Source organism: Akanthomyces muscarius (assembly GCF_028009165.1).
Source record: "Akanthomyces muscarius strain Ve6 chromosome Unknown contig_11, whole genome shotgun sequence".
Classification (NCBI taxonomy): Eukaryota; Fungi; Ascomycota; class Sordariomycetes; order Hypocreales; family Cordycipitaceae; genus Akanthomyces; species Akanthomyces muscarius.
Genome location: NW_026611614.1, coordinates 107,517 through 124,123, shown reverse-complemented (window position 1 = coordinate 124,123; position 16,607 = coordinate 107,517). Strand labels below are relative to the sequence as shown.

Below are 16,607 nucleotides of genomic sequence, written 5' to 3'. Positions count from 1 at the left end.
TGCTATGCTTGGTCATCAGCGGGAGCAGGCTTGCCGAGTGGTCTGGGCCGCCGCACCTCAACCTAAAACAGAATGGCGATGAACATGGCTTATGATCGCGGGCTTTACTTAGAACAGATACATGATGCAGAACACAATTATGCTCAAGTTACGCATTACCTATGCAACCCTATTAATTTATGCCAAGCAGATTTCGTACCTTGAGGGTTGATGTTCGGTGGCACCCTTGGCGGTACGAGGTACGCAGGTCGCCGCCTCGCAGGGTCTGGATGCACAAGCCCCCGTACCGCAAAGAATCCGCCGCCGCCGAGATTGGCGTCTCGTGACTGTAACCTTTTGTAACTCGCCACCGTTCCAGGACGCTTCCCAGCTCTACAGAATTTGAACTATAATGATCATTCCACGCTTACAGACACATGGGATCAGGGGTGTCGCGGTGGCAGCATCGCTGAAAGGCAGCCACAACTTCAACAACCGCCACTTCCCCAGCTACCGTTGCCGACGGCGATGAAGAGCAGCGCGCAAGCCAAGTGCTATAGTATGGGATGCTTAGCTAACCCAAGTTCGATAGTATCGCTTGTATGGGAGCTTTCTGTGGGTTTTGAAACTTAGATACTAGTAGGTTTCACTATAGACATATATAATAGGGTCTATTAAATAGGTGCGCGAGCAGGAAACGGATGAGAAGGCACGCAGACACTAAAAAGGCACGCAGACACTAAAAGGGCACGCGGACGCTAAAAAGGCACGCGGACACTAAAGAGGCACGCGGACGCTAAAAAGGCACGCAGACGCTTAAAAGGCACGCGGAGTGTGCAAAGAAGCTCACTACAACCTATACAGTAAGATAGTCATATAGATGCAGGAAAGCGACTCTAATCACCTACAGTCTTCTCATGAAGTAGACCTACCTGACGCGAGGCGCACAATTCATGTTCTTGTTACGTCTTGTGCATTCATCCTTTATATGCGCGAAGCCGGGTTTTCACCAGAGCTGACCAGCTCAATGCATTTCGAATCGTTGTAGGAGAAGACGGAGTTTGTGAAAGGTTGTATCTTATCAAATACCACCAATGCGCATAAGAGTTTTCTGTTGGCTTGCATTCGATCACATAAGCCCAGTCAACTGCCCAGCTGTGTCCGCATGGAGGCGCGCAGATCAAGTAAGTGGTAGCCACGAATGGGAGGCGAAGACCCAGGTTAGCTTTCAGTCTCTTCTTGAAATCTAATTCGTGACAAAGTCGCGGGCAGTGCAAAAAGGAAGCCCAAAGGAGAGAGAGACCGCGATACAGCACCACCGAAAGAATTCCTTCCTTGTACATCAGCCACGGCTGCATCGTTCCTCGTAGCTTCTGTGGCAGAGAAGGTTGACGGCGACCTCTAAAAGACGATATCTAGTTTTGATGCCTCTCATGATAGATGTGTCCCATTTGGTAGGTAGGTCGGCCTGTGGTCGGTCCTTGGTGCATTGTTCACAAAGTGGGTGCTAAGAATATGAGCGGACGTGGTATTTTAAAGGGCAAAATCAGATTCAGTAACTTCCTAGAGTTCTGTGCTCGCCTTGCCAGACTTTCTCCCTGTTTGACGTTCAATTCGTTTCACAGAGCGTTTTCAGGTTTTTGCTTTGCGAGACTCCCAGTCTTCGATCAACCGCTTCGCCCCTCTAGCATCCACCAAGAGACGGCTCCCACATGACCCAAAAGTACTACTACCCTTCTATTATCTCATCGCCTATTATCTCTTGCACTGGCTAATCCGAAGCAACATGACCGTTGTCAGTCCCTCCGCCGTCGCCGTCTCCCGGGCGCTGGGTTTTCATGTGACTCATTTGATAAGAAGGTAGAGGAGCGAATGCTTATTGGATTATCAGTCTGTTCTGCTTAGAACTCGTGAACTTAGGTATACTGATACTACTTTAGCTCAACGTTTTGCTGAGCCTTGATCCTCCGCCATTACCGGCTGCCAAATGTGTGCACGAGCATCAGCGAATGCGGAAACGGAGGAAGGCTTAGTGTTGCAGCCTGCCCAACGTCAGGTGGCAGCTGCTGGCTGAGGCGAGGAATGGGGCCCTCTGATTGGCGTAAATGGGTGATAGACCCCCTTTTGTACGATGGCTTCCACAGAGCTTTGGGAGGCCACAAACGAGTATTGTACCATAGACTAGCAACACCATGAATCAACCTATTCTATCACCAACTATCGTATTAATACGTGCCTATCTGAACCAACACTTAGCGTTCCATATTATCGCTGTTGCAGCCACCAGCTGCAGTCACTGAATACAGGGCTCCTATTGGCCCAAATCCACGATAGGTCCACTCTTAGCTAACTTAGATCCTCCACTGCAGATCCAGATCACTTCATTCAATCAAGCGGCTTTCAACCACCACCACCAGACCCTCGCGATACGTATCGTCATGGGCTGTGACATTTTTCCGCGATGCTGAATGACCGCATCGCCCAAATGCAGCACAGTGCAAATGGCGGCACGCTTGATTGCGCGGCCGCCATGGTTTTGCAGGTTGAGGAGTTTATCATATGGCGACGAGCGCGCCAAACCGTGCTGCGAACTTCGTCGAGCGTTGAGGGCGGTTGCTCCTGGATCTGGGTTGAAGTTGAGCACCGAATGGATGATCTGGAAGAGCATCGCTGTTTCGGTCTGTCTAGGAGAAACGCGAGTATCAGCCTTTTCTGCGCTTCAGACATGGCAGATCCCAAAACGCTACCAGTTGCGTAGTACAGCCCTATATTGAAGTCGATTGGAGGTTTGCTTCTATTGTCATCTACACCATCGTCGCCAACTTCCTAATCATTAATTTCATCATCATTTCTAACATCAGTCTCCTCATTGCCGGCACGATCGAGTCCCTCAACTTCCGTCCGCAGATGCAGGTCGATCAAATCGCAGTTTGCAGCGCCTGTGATGGCTTTATTATCTTGCATCATTTGATGAGCAATGATGCAAGACCACAGTAGCTCTGGCGGCCGATACGGATAGCAACGTTCTAGTTATTACAAGTATCGAACACTAACAAGAACCGCGATTTCACGTTATCAGTTAAGTATTAGTGTATTCGTGTAGTACTATGGGGTGCTTTATTATTTGCGCCTACAACGCTCAGCGCAGTGACACTGATACAGGCCTTCGCAGGACGACTGATCCGGTATAGCTGCTGCCTATCTTCACAGCTGACCTGGTGCAGTGACTGCCCTACACCTGCGATTTCAATGTAACGTTTATTCACTTAGATAACCCGGCAGGGCGTGAGGCACAGAGAAGGCGGTCTTATTGATGGAATCTAGCTACTGCTTGCGCAAAATAACTAAGCTTATAGCCTAGAAGCCCTCTCGTGGCCGAACAGTGAGGGGTTCGGTGCTGGCACGAGGCTGAGTCATCAAGGCCCTATAGTGGCTAGGTATGCTGAGTCAGCGGACTGTTACATTCAAGTCTGCGCGCCACCCGGACGTTAATTGCTAACTACGTCTTGTAAATTGAGCCTGCGCTGCCTGTGAGCCCTCGGTCGTAGCAATACATTCGATTCAGCCCGTCCATGTACTCCCCGTCTTACCCGATCGGAATGCCCCTGAAGTCTGTTAGATACGCGGGAGTGTAGTTAATTTAAGACAAGATCTGTGTAGCAACTTATTAAGCAAATCTGATGATTCTATTGTTTGTTGCTCTGCTTCGTCTTAATCTCGTTCACTACCCTACGCCCTAATCACTGTAGCGGGGTATCGCTTTAACCGGCTTCCTTCATATCCGCATATTTTAGCGTCAAATCATCGTGCAGCTTGTGGCCAATCTAACAAAGTCTGGGCCCACTCGCAGGCACTTTGCGCAGCCTGACTACGCCGATATCGTGTCATAGCAGACTATCGTGGCTGTGGGGAATTTGAATGTCGGGCAATGAAGCTTCACCATTAATCTCATTGTATGATCATAATGCAGCGAGAGTTATACGATCAGACATAAATGCTCTAGGTGCGTTGCGTCAGGCCAGCCCGAGGTAGAACCGAAACTTTTTTAATCGCGCTCACTTGTATATTTTGTATTCTGTATATTGAGTACTAATCATTCTTCTGTTCTTATTGGTCAGGTTAACTTGGTGGAGCTCGGTCAGGTTATGTGTAACCACGACCACGGAGCAGGATGCCTGATCCCCTTTTCATCTTTGCACATCTAGGAGTTCATCCCAACCAACACCGATTTTTTTCTTATTCCCTAACGACAAAGAATAAGACAACAAAGGCCGAGGCTTGCTAAAAGAGAACACCTGTGTCGCAACCGATGGCGGTAGAGGTGAGACCCCCTGCTCTTCCAGCTGAGCTATGGTTGGAAATCTCTCGGCTCCTGCCGATGAAAGCTGCGAGCGAGCTGTGTCAAGCGAGCCGTACAATGCGCGGATATCTGCGGAACGACCTTTTGCGACGAAATACGGAAAGAACTGCCAGGTATCATCTCCATGATTTGATTGAACGTGAGCGCGCGCAGGACATCAAAGCTCTACAAAGCAACGAAATTCGTACGCCTGAGTCTCAGGCTGACTATGGCGCCGCACTTCTATATGCGATCGAGTGTGGTAAAGATGAAATTGCATTGGCACTCATTGACAGTCGCGGGATTGACCTGAGCGTGCGAAACGAGGAGAAATGGACGCCTCTTACTCTGGCAATAGCCGAAGGCAAGACAGAAGTGGTGCAAAAGTTACTCGAGCGCGATGACATCGAAGTCAACGGTGTTCGAGGCTTCGACTACGGTCTGCCAATCTTTGAAGCCTGTAAACGGGAAGATCTCGAGATCCTTCAGATGCTGCTCGCCTCGGAAAACATCGATGTCAACGCAACAGACAACTGCGGTCGGACAGCCTTACATTTGGCCGCTGAAAATCGCCATGTCGCAGCGATACAAGCCCTTCTCGATGATGGGCGGGTCGACAAGCAAGCCCAAGATGACCAGTCATTGACGGCAATTAGTATTGCTTTGGAGGCCGGATCATTTGATGCTATTTCATTACTTTGGGCACATGGCTCGCGTTTTCTGGTGGAAGATCTTTTAGAGGAAAGCAGTGCTGGGCATGTTTTCGGCAGTCATCGCTGCAAAGACGGTGGACGGGAAATCCATACTTTGTGTGCATGTGCTGCAGCATGCGGTGAACTGGAATTGGTTGAGCAACTGCTTGGATTTACGAGCGAGAATACTCTTACAGAGTCAATGCACATGGCCGAGAAGAATGGGGAAGCCGAAATTGAAGATCTACTATTAATGTACACAACGGCAAAAAGAAAGCTAGTCGATGACGTAGTCGCAAGCTGCCGGCAAGAGCGCAAGAGGAAGAAATTGAGGTATGAACGCAAACAAGGCCGTCGGCACCTAAACAGGGAGATATAGTAGGCTACAGAGTAACGTTTTTCTGTTGCCATTAGCACCTATCTACGAGTTTAATAAATATACACAGTGGCTGGCAACAAGTATTCAACGTCTGCCAGGTCACCACACAACAAACCTTCCTACTTAGGACGTTGCCGGCACAACCTAAGAGGCCGCTTTTAGTCAGGAAGGTTACCCCTTTTTTTGTATTCTATCAACACCTTCAAGATGCCTCGAGGCAAGGAGCTCTCGCCACAGACTCGAGCCCGGCTGTGTGAGCTACGCGCTATCGGCTGGGGCGCCAAACGGGTACATAAGCAACACCCAGAGGTTCCTCTCAGCACGATCAAATACACTCTCCAGAAGGAAGCCCAGCGTACGAATTGTGTCAGGCTGCCACGGTCTGGCGCGAGGCGGGGCGTGTTCTTGCCGCCGTTCCTCGCAGCCTTTGGGCAAGCATGAACAGACAGATTTCTACTTGCTCATTCATACAATGGCTTGCGTATCATGCAGATCGATGTCGACATGGATTGCCCGGAAAAAGCTTCCAGCGAATTACGATCTGGTACATATGAAACTGGATTGCTCGACAAAGAGTTCGCCGATGACCACAGGTTTGAATGTGCCCGGCAATTCGCGGCCTGTACTTCGTCGAATTCGTTCCTTGGCCAAGTCGATAAAATGAGAACGCGATATCTCGTTCGTCGCTAGCTCTTGCTCCTCGGAAGTGGCGTCCACAATTATCTTGCGCCTCCCCTGCTGCCTCATAGTCTCACCGAAGCTCGACAACGTGTTTTTGCACTCGGGCTCGCAGCCGTGTGCGGTATCATTCACCACTTCTGGCACTTTCAAACAAAGAGTCACTGTATACTCCATCAACAGCTGCCTGCATTTGAAAGATGAACTTGCGGCTCACTTGAGAAAGATATCGGCGCTGCTCGGTCGCATTGGTTCGTGGTGATCCACAATGTTGGAGCTGACCTCTGGTGGACAATTCTTCCATCTCGATATCCTGAATAAGGGCTGGGGGCCGCCTTAAGATCTGATCTTCTACCATCTGCTAGAATGTGACGAATGACAGCTCCTTAAATGCAGCAGACTCTTGGGGGTAGCAACCTTCAGCCACATAGGCCGAACGTCAGCCGCAACCACAGCCACGACGTCGCCTAAGTGGTAGGCTAAACAGACATAGTCAAATCCTACGAAGGCAACCTGAGTCTTGACGTTCCGCTCTGGCGCTGTGATACGATGCTCGGGAATTGATATCTTCTTTGTCATGATGGAAGTGGACACACTGTCTCGCGCCGTAACCAGCTTGTTTGTACTTTGACGTCCCTATCCCGCTGTAGGCAGCAGGTGACAAGTGCGGGTGCGAAACGATAACGCAGGCTTATCAAACTTGGATCTGCAGCGACTTGTATTATGTACGTATTTGATGTGAACAATGTAGTAGCCATAGCAGACAGGTGAGCACTTAGGGTTGCTGGGAATCACATGGAGTGGATAGCTACGCGCTTCAGATAACAGGAGTATGGAGAGGGCTATTACTTCACTATCTCGATCAAAATAGTAGCATGGCGACATTATCAAGCCGACCGGCGGCCATCCAACCTTCCTTGAGCTCGCCCGCAACATGGCTTTGCGGCCGTCATCCCGTTGACGCATGGTGGCCAGCAGTACCAGAACCGCTTCGGATACAGCTAGACGGCTTCAGCGCCAAACCCAACACATCATCAAGATAGGGAGGAGGCGCCGGCTCGGGAGTGTCTATGTCGGAATATGGCGGCGGAGGATCAACGATGCTGTCAGATGAAGCCATTTCGCGCCAGTCGCCCTAAAGCACTTGGTTCTCGTACTCAAGCATTGTATCGGAATCCACAAAGTCATAAATCATCTCCTTATACTCGGCATTCGCCATTTCGACTACCTGGAACCGCACCAAGCCGTACCCAGATGGGACCTGCGCGACGAAGGTATCGCCTTTGTGGACCGGCCGTCCACTCCATGCGAAAAGCTCACAGGCAATAAGACCCGGACCAGCTAATGAGAACAGTGTGGTTGCTTGGGTCGAATCTTTGAGGTCGAGGAAATGAGGAGAAACGGCAAGGGACCAGGCATTGAAAGCGCCCAACAACCAACCTGCATCGGAGCCGCTCGAGGAGTTCTTTCAGGCCTTTAGGATTGGCCATCCATATCTGCCTCTGGAGCAGAGTGCAGAGGAGGCAATTCAATTGTTTGCATAACTGACCGGGCCTGCGCGGAGTAAGTACTGCAACTTGTGAAAGGCCGCTAGTGAGTTGATTCAACTATCTAGTTCCTATGCTGTTTTCTGTCAAGATGAAGAGAAAAGAAAGTGAATCAACTATATGAGAGCATAATCAGCACTTTTAAAGCGTCGAGCCAATGGAAGGTTCTAGAAGCTCGGCGGCACAGCCGCCGCTCAAGCGGCTTGCCCGTTACAGGATGGGAGCTTGCAAGCACGGAGACATTTATGGCTTGTTCCCCATGGCAAGAGGCAGCCCGCGGACAACGAACTGAGTGATTACTCACGTTGACTGCGCAATACCATTCTGTAGGCATCCCCCCTGCTCTCCGGTCGCGTACAGTAGTTTTTCTTGCTGTGTCTTATCCGTACGCACTGCGAACAGAGCATTCGGTAGCTACATTTTGCAAAACCGCCTGCATGCCCATGTGCTTTTAGCCTTGCTTATCTAGCTAATCTGCGTAAACACACAACGATAACTGCACTTTTAGCTTTTGCTGGACCTTTTCGGCTTGTTTTCACTGCTAGTATTAGGCTGTTTAATCCGTCTTTTGCTCTGGAGGCTTCTGCTCGGCCAGCTTCTGCTCTGCTGGCTTCGCACCTGTCACAGGCTCTCCGTCTTGTCCAATCCCGTTCGGCCCGTAGCTTATCAATCGGGGTCGACTGCTAGCTCCTAGACATAGAGGCAGGGAGCGTCGCGAAGAGAATTTTCGCATCTAACTTTAACTCGGTAGTATAATATTGGTACTGTAGATACTCTTTGCGAAAGCAATGTAGCCGGGTGTAGAGCATGTAGATTTGTTCCATTAGCTTTTCACATGTAAAGAGTTTCGTCCGGCTTTACATGCTGAGAGCCCTAATGCCATTAAAAGCTTATATGCTTTGTTGGCCCATTCAAGAGGCATATCTTCATGCTAGATTAAAAGGAGTAATGAGCCAGGCTCGAAATTCCTTGCACACGTTTTCTGTGAATTTTTTGCGCCTGCATGAAATAGTCAGAATAGATTGTCAGGGGGAAGAAATATTCTACCGCAATCTACAGACTGTTTACATTTATTGATATAAATTTAGAGTTTTATGCTGATATTGGCGTTGGTCGTAGTGATGAAGTGGACACTGGCTGCGGAACCATGTTGGAAACGGAGGTATTGGTGGCTGAGTGGAAACTTCATACTATCCCATACGTCACTACGTATACAACGGCGGGCCGTCCAAAAGACGCTGACCATCTTCGCCCACGACCTCCTGCCCATTATACATCCAGTACATTGAACCATCTCTCGGGTCAACACCCCTGTACATGTCCCACGGATGTCTATGTAGGGAACCCTCAATCTCCCAGATAGGCTCTCCAGTGTAAAAGTTTCGAAACTTGGATTCCTGGCCGTTAATGGTCACAACGCTTGGAGACAGCTGCCCCTGACACCTCCGGAGACCTTGAACAAGCACCCGGTACAAGGCGTATCGAAGGGTAATGCCGCCTGCGTTCTCTCGGGAATAACCTAGCAGTCGATCTTGTAATCCTCGCTAGCGATAGGCGCAAGTGCCCTCCGCAGCCTTTTTGCGCATCTCCTTGTTGCGCGCCATGACCGGCGTGTCGCTGGTCGGTGGCGCAATCGTCGTCGCTCAATCCAGCTTGCTGGGCAAGAGACGCCGTGGTTGTGACAGCAGGCGGTCACGCCGGCGTCTGGACTCATTATGGTTCTCCCCCTTTGGGAGGCATAACTCAATGCAGCGTGCACTGAGCTGCATGAGCCGAAATGGTGCTCTCGCTCGTCAACGCTGTGGTGAGGATGCTCGATCCTCTTTTCGACTTTGCCAGAATGCCATATTACCATGTGCAGGTCGGAAGCTGTACTGTTAGAGCTGCCGTCAGCATCATACTCAACCTCAGGATTCGACCATGTTAAGGAATCGAGCACTGTTGTTGTGCTGCTCATGATCGTTCACCTTGTGTCTGCCACAGCTGGCCTGAAACAAACGGCGCGTTCTGGTTGGCCGCGGCCCGCTAATCTGTACCCCTCGTTGGGTAATGCTGATAAGCTGGAGGGCAGGATCTCCCATCAGCCACGCCGGTCATCTTCATCAGCTCTTAAAAGAATTTGCGACTCATAGCTGGCTGCAGCAAGGCGGCCTAACCTTTTTATATCTGCTCAGCCCAGCGCTCGCTCTCAAAATAGAAGATGCAGAGTGGGCAGATGCAGCGGCCGCGGCCAGCCGCACACCCAAAGGAGCTGCCTCCTTGCCGAGGTCCAAAGCTGCAAGCCTTTCGCCACCACAATTCGCCTATTGAGTGGCTAGGGAGGATCGATGCAGGCTCCGACTCCCCGTTGGGGGATTCTGATTCGGGGCGCCAGGGATACGTATTCAAGGTTAGGATCGAGTCGGAGCTCTATGCTTTGAAAGTGGTAGGTGGCCAATTCGAGCTGATAACCGCGCTTACACTAAACACTAACGATCTACTAATTTCAGTTCAAATTTTACAATGCAGAGGACACGAGATGGTCCTGGGAAGCGTATGTGTCAGGGAAAGATCCCAAACGCCTAGCCGAGCTTCACTTGGACCCTTTCTACGCCGAATGCCGCGCATACGGTCGAATAAACATGGCCAAAAGTCAAGGCAAGACCAAACGCGACATAGCCATACCATGTTATGGCTTCATCTATCTTGATGACTGCTACCGCAAGCAGCTAGACGAGTACGGAGTTGATCTAGATGAGAACTGTCTCGACAGCGATTCTTCTACCAACTCGTCCCCAACGCCGGGGGCGAGGAGGCCAATAACGAGCCGACCAATACGGGGCATCATTAAGAAACTGGCATCATCAGATCCAGGCATAACATACAAGATCATCGAGAATATCCGGAAGGACATTCAAGAGCTAAATCGACTCAAGGTGTACAACACCGACATTCGGAGGGACAACTTTTGCGACGGCAAGTTGGTCGACTTTGGCTCGTCAATAACAGAACCGCACTGTTTGATCACACCAGAAAATGGTTTCTTGTCTAAACAATCGCAGTATGGGGACATGGGCATGCTGGAAGATGTAGTGGAAAAGGCAGGTATTCTGGTACGGTGGAGGACGTCAGAGAATCTGGAATATAAGAAAAAACTGCGCAGTACTAGCGTCAGGAATAGATGAGCTGAGGGCAGGGTCGCGATCAACGCGACGTCAATCACCAGGTTGTCAATCAGGTTGATGTCAATCAACCCCAACCTCAGTTTAAAAAACAACTCTTTTCTTAGTAATCAATCAACTCAAATTCACCACAAATTAAGTTCCTTGCGTTAATAATAGGTATCGTCGTCTTGATTTGAGTTGATTTGATTTGATTTGACTTCTACATCTGTTGGCGCCCTAGGGTGAGCTTTTGGACGTGCTATCGAGCCTTCTACGGATTAATGTACAGCTGTACCCGGTTGAGGTGTCGTCGCGAAGGGTGCCGATATCTTGTGCAGGGTAGGGCAGCGCTTGGCTAGTGTGGGGGTCCCGGCCTGCAAAGTAATACTTGTATGTACCTGATGTTATCGCAAATGGAGGCACCGGAATGACGCGTGAATGGTTCTATGGCTTAACGTCAACAACCCACTTTCGGGCCATTCCCACTTTCGGGCCAAGTTCTCTAGCCAGGAGGCGCCGCGTAACTGCCTCATAACAAATACATTAAAACTCAACTAATTATGAAAATTACACCAATAGATAGCCTAGGAGCTAAAGAATCATTATTCCGATAGTGCAATAGTATGCCGGCATTGGAGGCCTGTTAATTGCTCTTCTAGCTGAGAACGGGTGTTTCAACGTCTATAACTGTAGTGAAGGTTCTATTGGGATTTGTGTTAACTGACTTGCGTTTGAAGGGTTTGATAAGCTTCGCTTTTGCCTCAAGCTTCGATATTTGACCTGCTTGGAGGCAAATTCGGGCTCGTTGGATATCAAATTGCTTCTCGATCTTCCGCTGCATTAGTCGGCTCGTACGCTGGTCGGTTGAACGGCGCGTACTGGCCCAAAGAAGGCGGCGAAGCTGCTGTCTCTGTATAGGTGTTTTAACCTCTGGAAGACCGATATTGAGTGCCTTTTCTGGCTCCATGGTTGCCGTTATTGGTATTGTTGGCAGGCTCTCAGCCATCAACGGACTCATCAACGGCTTAGCCATACGAAATACTACTGATATGCAGTCTCCTCCGGGGCAGAAACGGAAAGAAGAGCACAGCGACGACCAAGACGAGACACTGGTCCAGTCCTTCCTCGTTGGGAAAGAGCAATATGACACCTTGCGCACCAACTACCGTGTTGAACGTAGCTACCTTGTTGAACAAGGCATGGAATGGAGCGACTTAGCCCAGTATCCGCTTTGTTACCGTGAGTGTATCACGTCGCGTCTGGATATTCTTCTGCTGGCTAACCTACAAAGACACTGCCACTTTCAATATATACCGTGTCGACGATTTCGTGTTTGTTGCCAACAGTCATACGCCTGAAGAGCGACTCACAGACTCATGTCCGAAGTCAGTCAGCTGGATTGCTCAAATCCTGGAAATCAGGGCTGCCGATGAGGAATGTGTCTACGCACGCGTTGTTTTGAATGTACCGGCCCGAAGAGCTGCCTAGGGCAACTGTGACAGGGCAGAAAAGTAGTCCAGGGCGACAGCCTCACCATGGCTCGCAGGAGCTAATTGCCTCCAATCACTGTATGTGCAAGTGCAAGAGAGCGTCCTGTACTGAAGAGTGCCACACTAATCCCACAGTGGACATCATCGATTTTCGCTCAGTCTGTGGACTTGCGACAGTCGTTCCTTGGGCTGACTCGGAAGATGAAGAGATACCTGTTCATGCTTGGTATTGGCGGCAAGCATACGATTGCCGTACGTCAAAGCTTTCCGTACGTGCATTTGACTGTTGACCTCAAAAACTTGACTGATATCGCCAAGGAACTTGACCTCGTGTGTCGGTGTAGAACACTCGCTCAACCTGAGAAAACCCTCGTTTGCTGCACGAACCATGAATGTGAAAGGTGGATGCACGACGAATGCTTGTGAGAGGACGTGCTGCGGCGTGTACAACTTGAATTTCCCGGCAGACAAGGCGGTGTGGCCGTCACAAGGCGCCTTCAAAAGGGAGAAAGAGGGATGCACCAAAACTTACTGGAACTTTGCGAAGCGAAAACCTGTTTACGCGACGGACCTTTGCGCTGGAAAATTGTCGCCGGCAAGCAAACATGGTTCGAAGATGTATACTGCCTAGAATGTGGTTCCCGAATTGAGTGAGCGAAATGCTCAAGTGAAGAGTATCGCAGTTGGGTCAAACTGCTCAATCGCAGTTATATGCATTGAAGAAACTGTTGCCTCGCATCAGTGTATAAATTTATCGTCACCAGCGTGCTAAAAGGCCGACTAAATCGTTCTGGTCATGAATCATAGCCGGGCATTTCTTTACTGCTTTCAAATTTGTACTCGTTGCTGTATGAAGATGTCTTTATGCGATACTCTGAAAAGGGTCGAGACCGCGTCTGTGACGACAGCGAATTCGCATTTATTGTAGATAGCGAGCCGGTATTGCTCGGGAAAGACAAACGGCTTGGGCGACTTCATAATGCGTTTGCCAAGCGCGAGCTTTGCGACTGGGCATATGCAGTCGACCTCGACAACGAGACACTGAAGATCTTTGATGGTCAGGAGCGAGAGATGCAGCAGAATCGCTTTAACATGGTCTGCAAGGAGGCAGCTCCCGAGGCCAACGGGGCTAATACCGTATGTACAAATTGTCTCGCGGAGAGATTACTTTATGAAAGTAGCAGCTCTTAGGACTCCGACTTGAATGGCGACACTGACTATAACGAGGACTCTGACGATAACTGGGGCGATACTGTGCCGGCTCCCCTCTTATCGGCTTCGTTTGCCGATTTGAGGCGCATTGACCACGAGGCATTTGTGGAAAAGATAAAGCACGCTTCGGAAGAGAAGTGGGGGAGGGAAGATGTACTCTGAACTGGTTACTGTACCATCATTTATTCATCACCTTTTTGCCACTTAGCATCGTCGCGGCTCTTGTCATCACTGTTGCACGTAGAACAGTTGTCTCATCTGAAACATAACTTCTCGATGTATCCTCGCACTGGCCTGTAGAGGTTATTTTAAGCAAGATGTAACAGACTGGGTTCCTTAGCGGAGGTGCACAGACGTGCTCGAACGGGTCGAAAAGGTTCTCGGGTGGAACTGATGTACGGGCTACGAAGGAGCCATGTACGGTAGCCATTCGATCGCCATGAGCGCCACTGCGTTCTGTAGCTAGACAAGACTACGGGCGATTCACTCGCAGGCGTTGCTGGCAAATGGGTCAAAAGAGAACGCACAGCAGCCAGTAGATCTTCCGGGCCTATTAGATGCGCTGGAGTGCCTCTACAACCTCCGTTCAGCGGGCTGAGCACACAAGATCTCGGTTCGCCCCTGCGATACTCACTACAGTTGGTCGCCCAATTCAAGACATATGTGCGGGCAAATCGACTTTCTGTTCAAGCCACATTCACGCTTTATTCGATTCGAACAACCACGAGAAAAATGAATGTATCGGATTGACATAAAAGAGCTCATCGCGGTTCACATACCGACACATGGCAAGAGATAAGTAGAAGCCGGGTTCGCTAGTACCGCATTACCGAGACTGATTTCGTCATCAACATCCTCATCTTCATCATGTTTCTCGCACCGACCAAGGCGTTGGTGGTAGAGGCAACCTGGAACCAGGGTGTCGCGACCAGGTTGCGTCTCCTTCAGACCCTTCCCGTCACGGTTACGGGCATTGATGATGTAAAACTTGCGCCACCCAACTGGGAGGTAATTGACCAATCAGGGGGTCAGAGAGAGAATTATAGCGGCCAAAACCATCGAGAAGAATAATAAACAAGCAGAAGGTTCTGCTAGTCACGATTAGATTTGAAAATGGTTCCCTGTTAGGCAGCGCGGAAGGCCGACCGTTGGCAGAATCCATAGGTGGGCTCGCACCATCGCAATTCCTGGTGTTGCGATCCAGCACGCCTCCTCGCTTCTGACTCACGGGGAGCGCTTGCATCAGGGCCATTCTCTAATTGCTGTTGGCTAAATCTGAAAAGCAGAACCTCACCGTATCTGCCGCCAACCTGCTCGCCTACGACGACGGACAGCTCGACCAGTTTTTGACGGAACATGGCTTCTCAAACCTGCCAAACCTGCCTGGTGTGCTGGAGCTATCGACGTCGGATCGACCCTGGTTGACCGGGAGAATTTGCCAGAGACTAGACCAACACGGCGACAAATCCGATTCAGAAACGGTCGATGCCAACGAGCTTGCTCAGCGCATCACCGACCTGGCTCAAAAGCCAGCAGGGCTCCGCTCGATGAAACCGGATGATCGCAGACTCAGTCGATCGAATATGCCGACTACGAAGACTACGAAGACTTGTGCCGTCAGGGGCTCGTGCAAGATGGCGGTCACCCCGCTTGCACACTGCAGGAGCTGCGGCACATTTGCACTCAGCCCAAAAGCCCCCCAACGACGGCCCCTGCTATAAAGGGAGCAAGACCAATGCCCGCGGCTCTGGCGGGTTACAAAAGTTGGAGCAGACAGTCTGCCAACTAGTACCGATGTGTAAAACCTGACTGGAAACTGATTGACTACTTGCGACGGTAATTGGTAATTGTGATGGGCTGTGCAGGGCCGAGAGTTTGTATCACAGGCGTTTTTGTAGACCTGCCCACCGGAGATGAGCAAGACCACGTTGCCGACGAAGTCTTCAGGCTTGCCGCTGACGACCTCAGAGTACACAGCCGCTAGCACGTCGTGTCTCAGCAGAATGAGTTGCCAGAGATCAGTAGCCTTCGTAGCCGGAAACAGGCTGGAAGTTCCTCTTTTTTCCCCCGACAAATTGGTATTACTAAATACCAAACATAGAGGGAATGGACTCATCGGCAGAAATCTAATGAACCTGATTCTGCACTCTGGCGGGAAACGGACGAGCAAGGCTTATCTAGGAACGACACCAGATGTTCCCGATCAGAGTTGCTAATTATATATATGGTACGATATTGTCAATGTGGAGCCACTCACAATACGATGGTCACCAGGGTGAGCAAGCAGTCCACTTAAGTCCATGAGGACTTGCCGTGGATAGAATTGACAGCTTACTTGGGAGGGCTGTCGGTTGAGTCCAGGAAGTCTTTCCGTGGGTTGATAGCCACAATAATGAGAATCCATATCATCTCCACACCGATTTGCTAATTGAGTTTTTTCTGAGCCATCGTGAAAACCCTACCCTGCATCATCCTTGAAATTCTGCCACTCTTTTCGAAGCCCTGTACAGTGGCGCCGCTCAAGTAAACCCAGCAATGACCCGACGAAGACCACTCTGATCATATCGTTCGACCAGCCCGTACAGGATAACTTTAGACTAGTTAGCCTAAGAGCGTATTCGTTCTTCATAACAAAGCCCCCACAACTCGCCCAGTGCCAGAAGTGCTGGCAATTCCACCCGCCCGTGCAGTGGACGGCGACGGAGACATGCAGAACCTGCGGCGTTAGCTATGCCGAGCACGACACTGAAAACTGCCAAACTACTCCGAAATGTGCCAACTGCTACGGCCCCCACCGCGCAGCCTTTGAGCAGTGCTACGTACCACAAACTCTCAAAGTCACAGAAAACGCACGCCAAGAAACTCAGAGCAGACAACTATAGACGACAGAACATAGAAGTGATGGCTCAGTCACTGGGCAACCCGTAAACGCCCAACGAGGCCACGGCAAACAGTAAAGTGGATGAAGTTAACGCGGTGATGGCGGGCACGACCGAGGAAGACGTCACCACAACACCACAGGAGGACTACCTGACCGCTCTAAGGGAAGACGAGGAAATGGGAGACACAGAATAAGAACAACTATAGAACAATGCGGCGGTTATGGAAGAAGATAACGAACCAATAAGGACTGAAGAGATACCAGATA

At 50.2% G+C, this 16,607-nt stretch overlaps 5 protein-coding genes across 5 annotated transcripts; all 5 read left to right on the top strand.

Moving 5' to 3' along the window:
• Positions 1-1,144: 1,144 nt before the first annotated feature.
• On the top strand, positions 1,145-2,012 carry LMH87_007560 (uncharacterized protein; the record flags this gene model as incomplete). The annotated part of the gene is made up of 6 exons (XM_056199461.1): positions 1,145-1,163; positions 1,242-1,316; positions 1,420-1,437; positions 1,500-1,507; positions 1,780-1,839; positions 1,920-2,012. 6 exons carry the CDS (start codon positions 1,145-1,147, stop codon positions 2,010-2,012), a joined length of 273 nt encoding a protein of 90 aa, XP_056057908.1.
• Positions 2,013-4,396: 2,384 nt separating this feature from the next.
• LMH87_007559 (uncharacterized protein) lies at positions 4,397-5,443 on the top strand (the record flags this gene model as incomplete). The annotated part of the gene is made up of 2 exons (XM_056199460.1): positions 4,397-5,343; positions 5,425-5,443. 2 exons carry the CDS (start codon positions 4,397-4,399, stop codon positions 5,441-5,443), a joined length of 966 nt encoding a protein of 321 aa, XP_056057907.1.
• Positions 5,444-9,814: 4,371 nt separating this feature from the next.
• Positions 9,815-10,778, top strand: LMH87_007558 (uncharacterized protein; the record flags this gene model as incomplete). The annotated part of the gene is made up of 2 exons (XM_056199459.1): positions 9,815-10,039; positions 10,104-10,778. The coding sequence occupies 2 exons, from the start codon at positions 9,815-9,817 to the stop codon at positions 10,776-10,778; spliced, it is 900 nt and encodes a 299-aa protein (XP_056057906.1).
• A 1,028-nt stretch (positions 10,779-11,806) lies between these two features.
• LMH87_007557 (uncharacterized protein) lies at positions 11,807-12,573 on the top strand (the record flags this gene model as incomplete). Its single annotated transcript, XM_056199458.1, has 5 exons — positions 11,807-11,996; positions 12,049-12,221; positions 12,304-12,325; positions 12,383-12,499; positions 12,566-12,573. The coding sequence occupies 5 exons, from the start codon at positions 11,807-11,809 to the stop codon at positions 12,571-12,573; spliced, it is 510 nt and encodes a 169-aa protein (XP_056057905.1).
• A 1,753-nt stretch (positions 12,574-14,326) lies between these two features.
• LMH87_007556 (uncharacterized protein) lies at positions 14,327-15,180 on the top strand (the record flags this gene model as incomplete). Its single annotated transcript, XM_056199457.1, has 2 exons — positions 14,327-14,467; positions 14,746-15,180. 2 exons carry the CDS (start codon positions 14,327-14,329, stop codon positions 15,178-15,180), a joined length of 576 nt encoding a protein of 191 aa, XP_056057904.1.
• Positions 15,181-16,607: the final 1,427 nt, after the last annotated feature.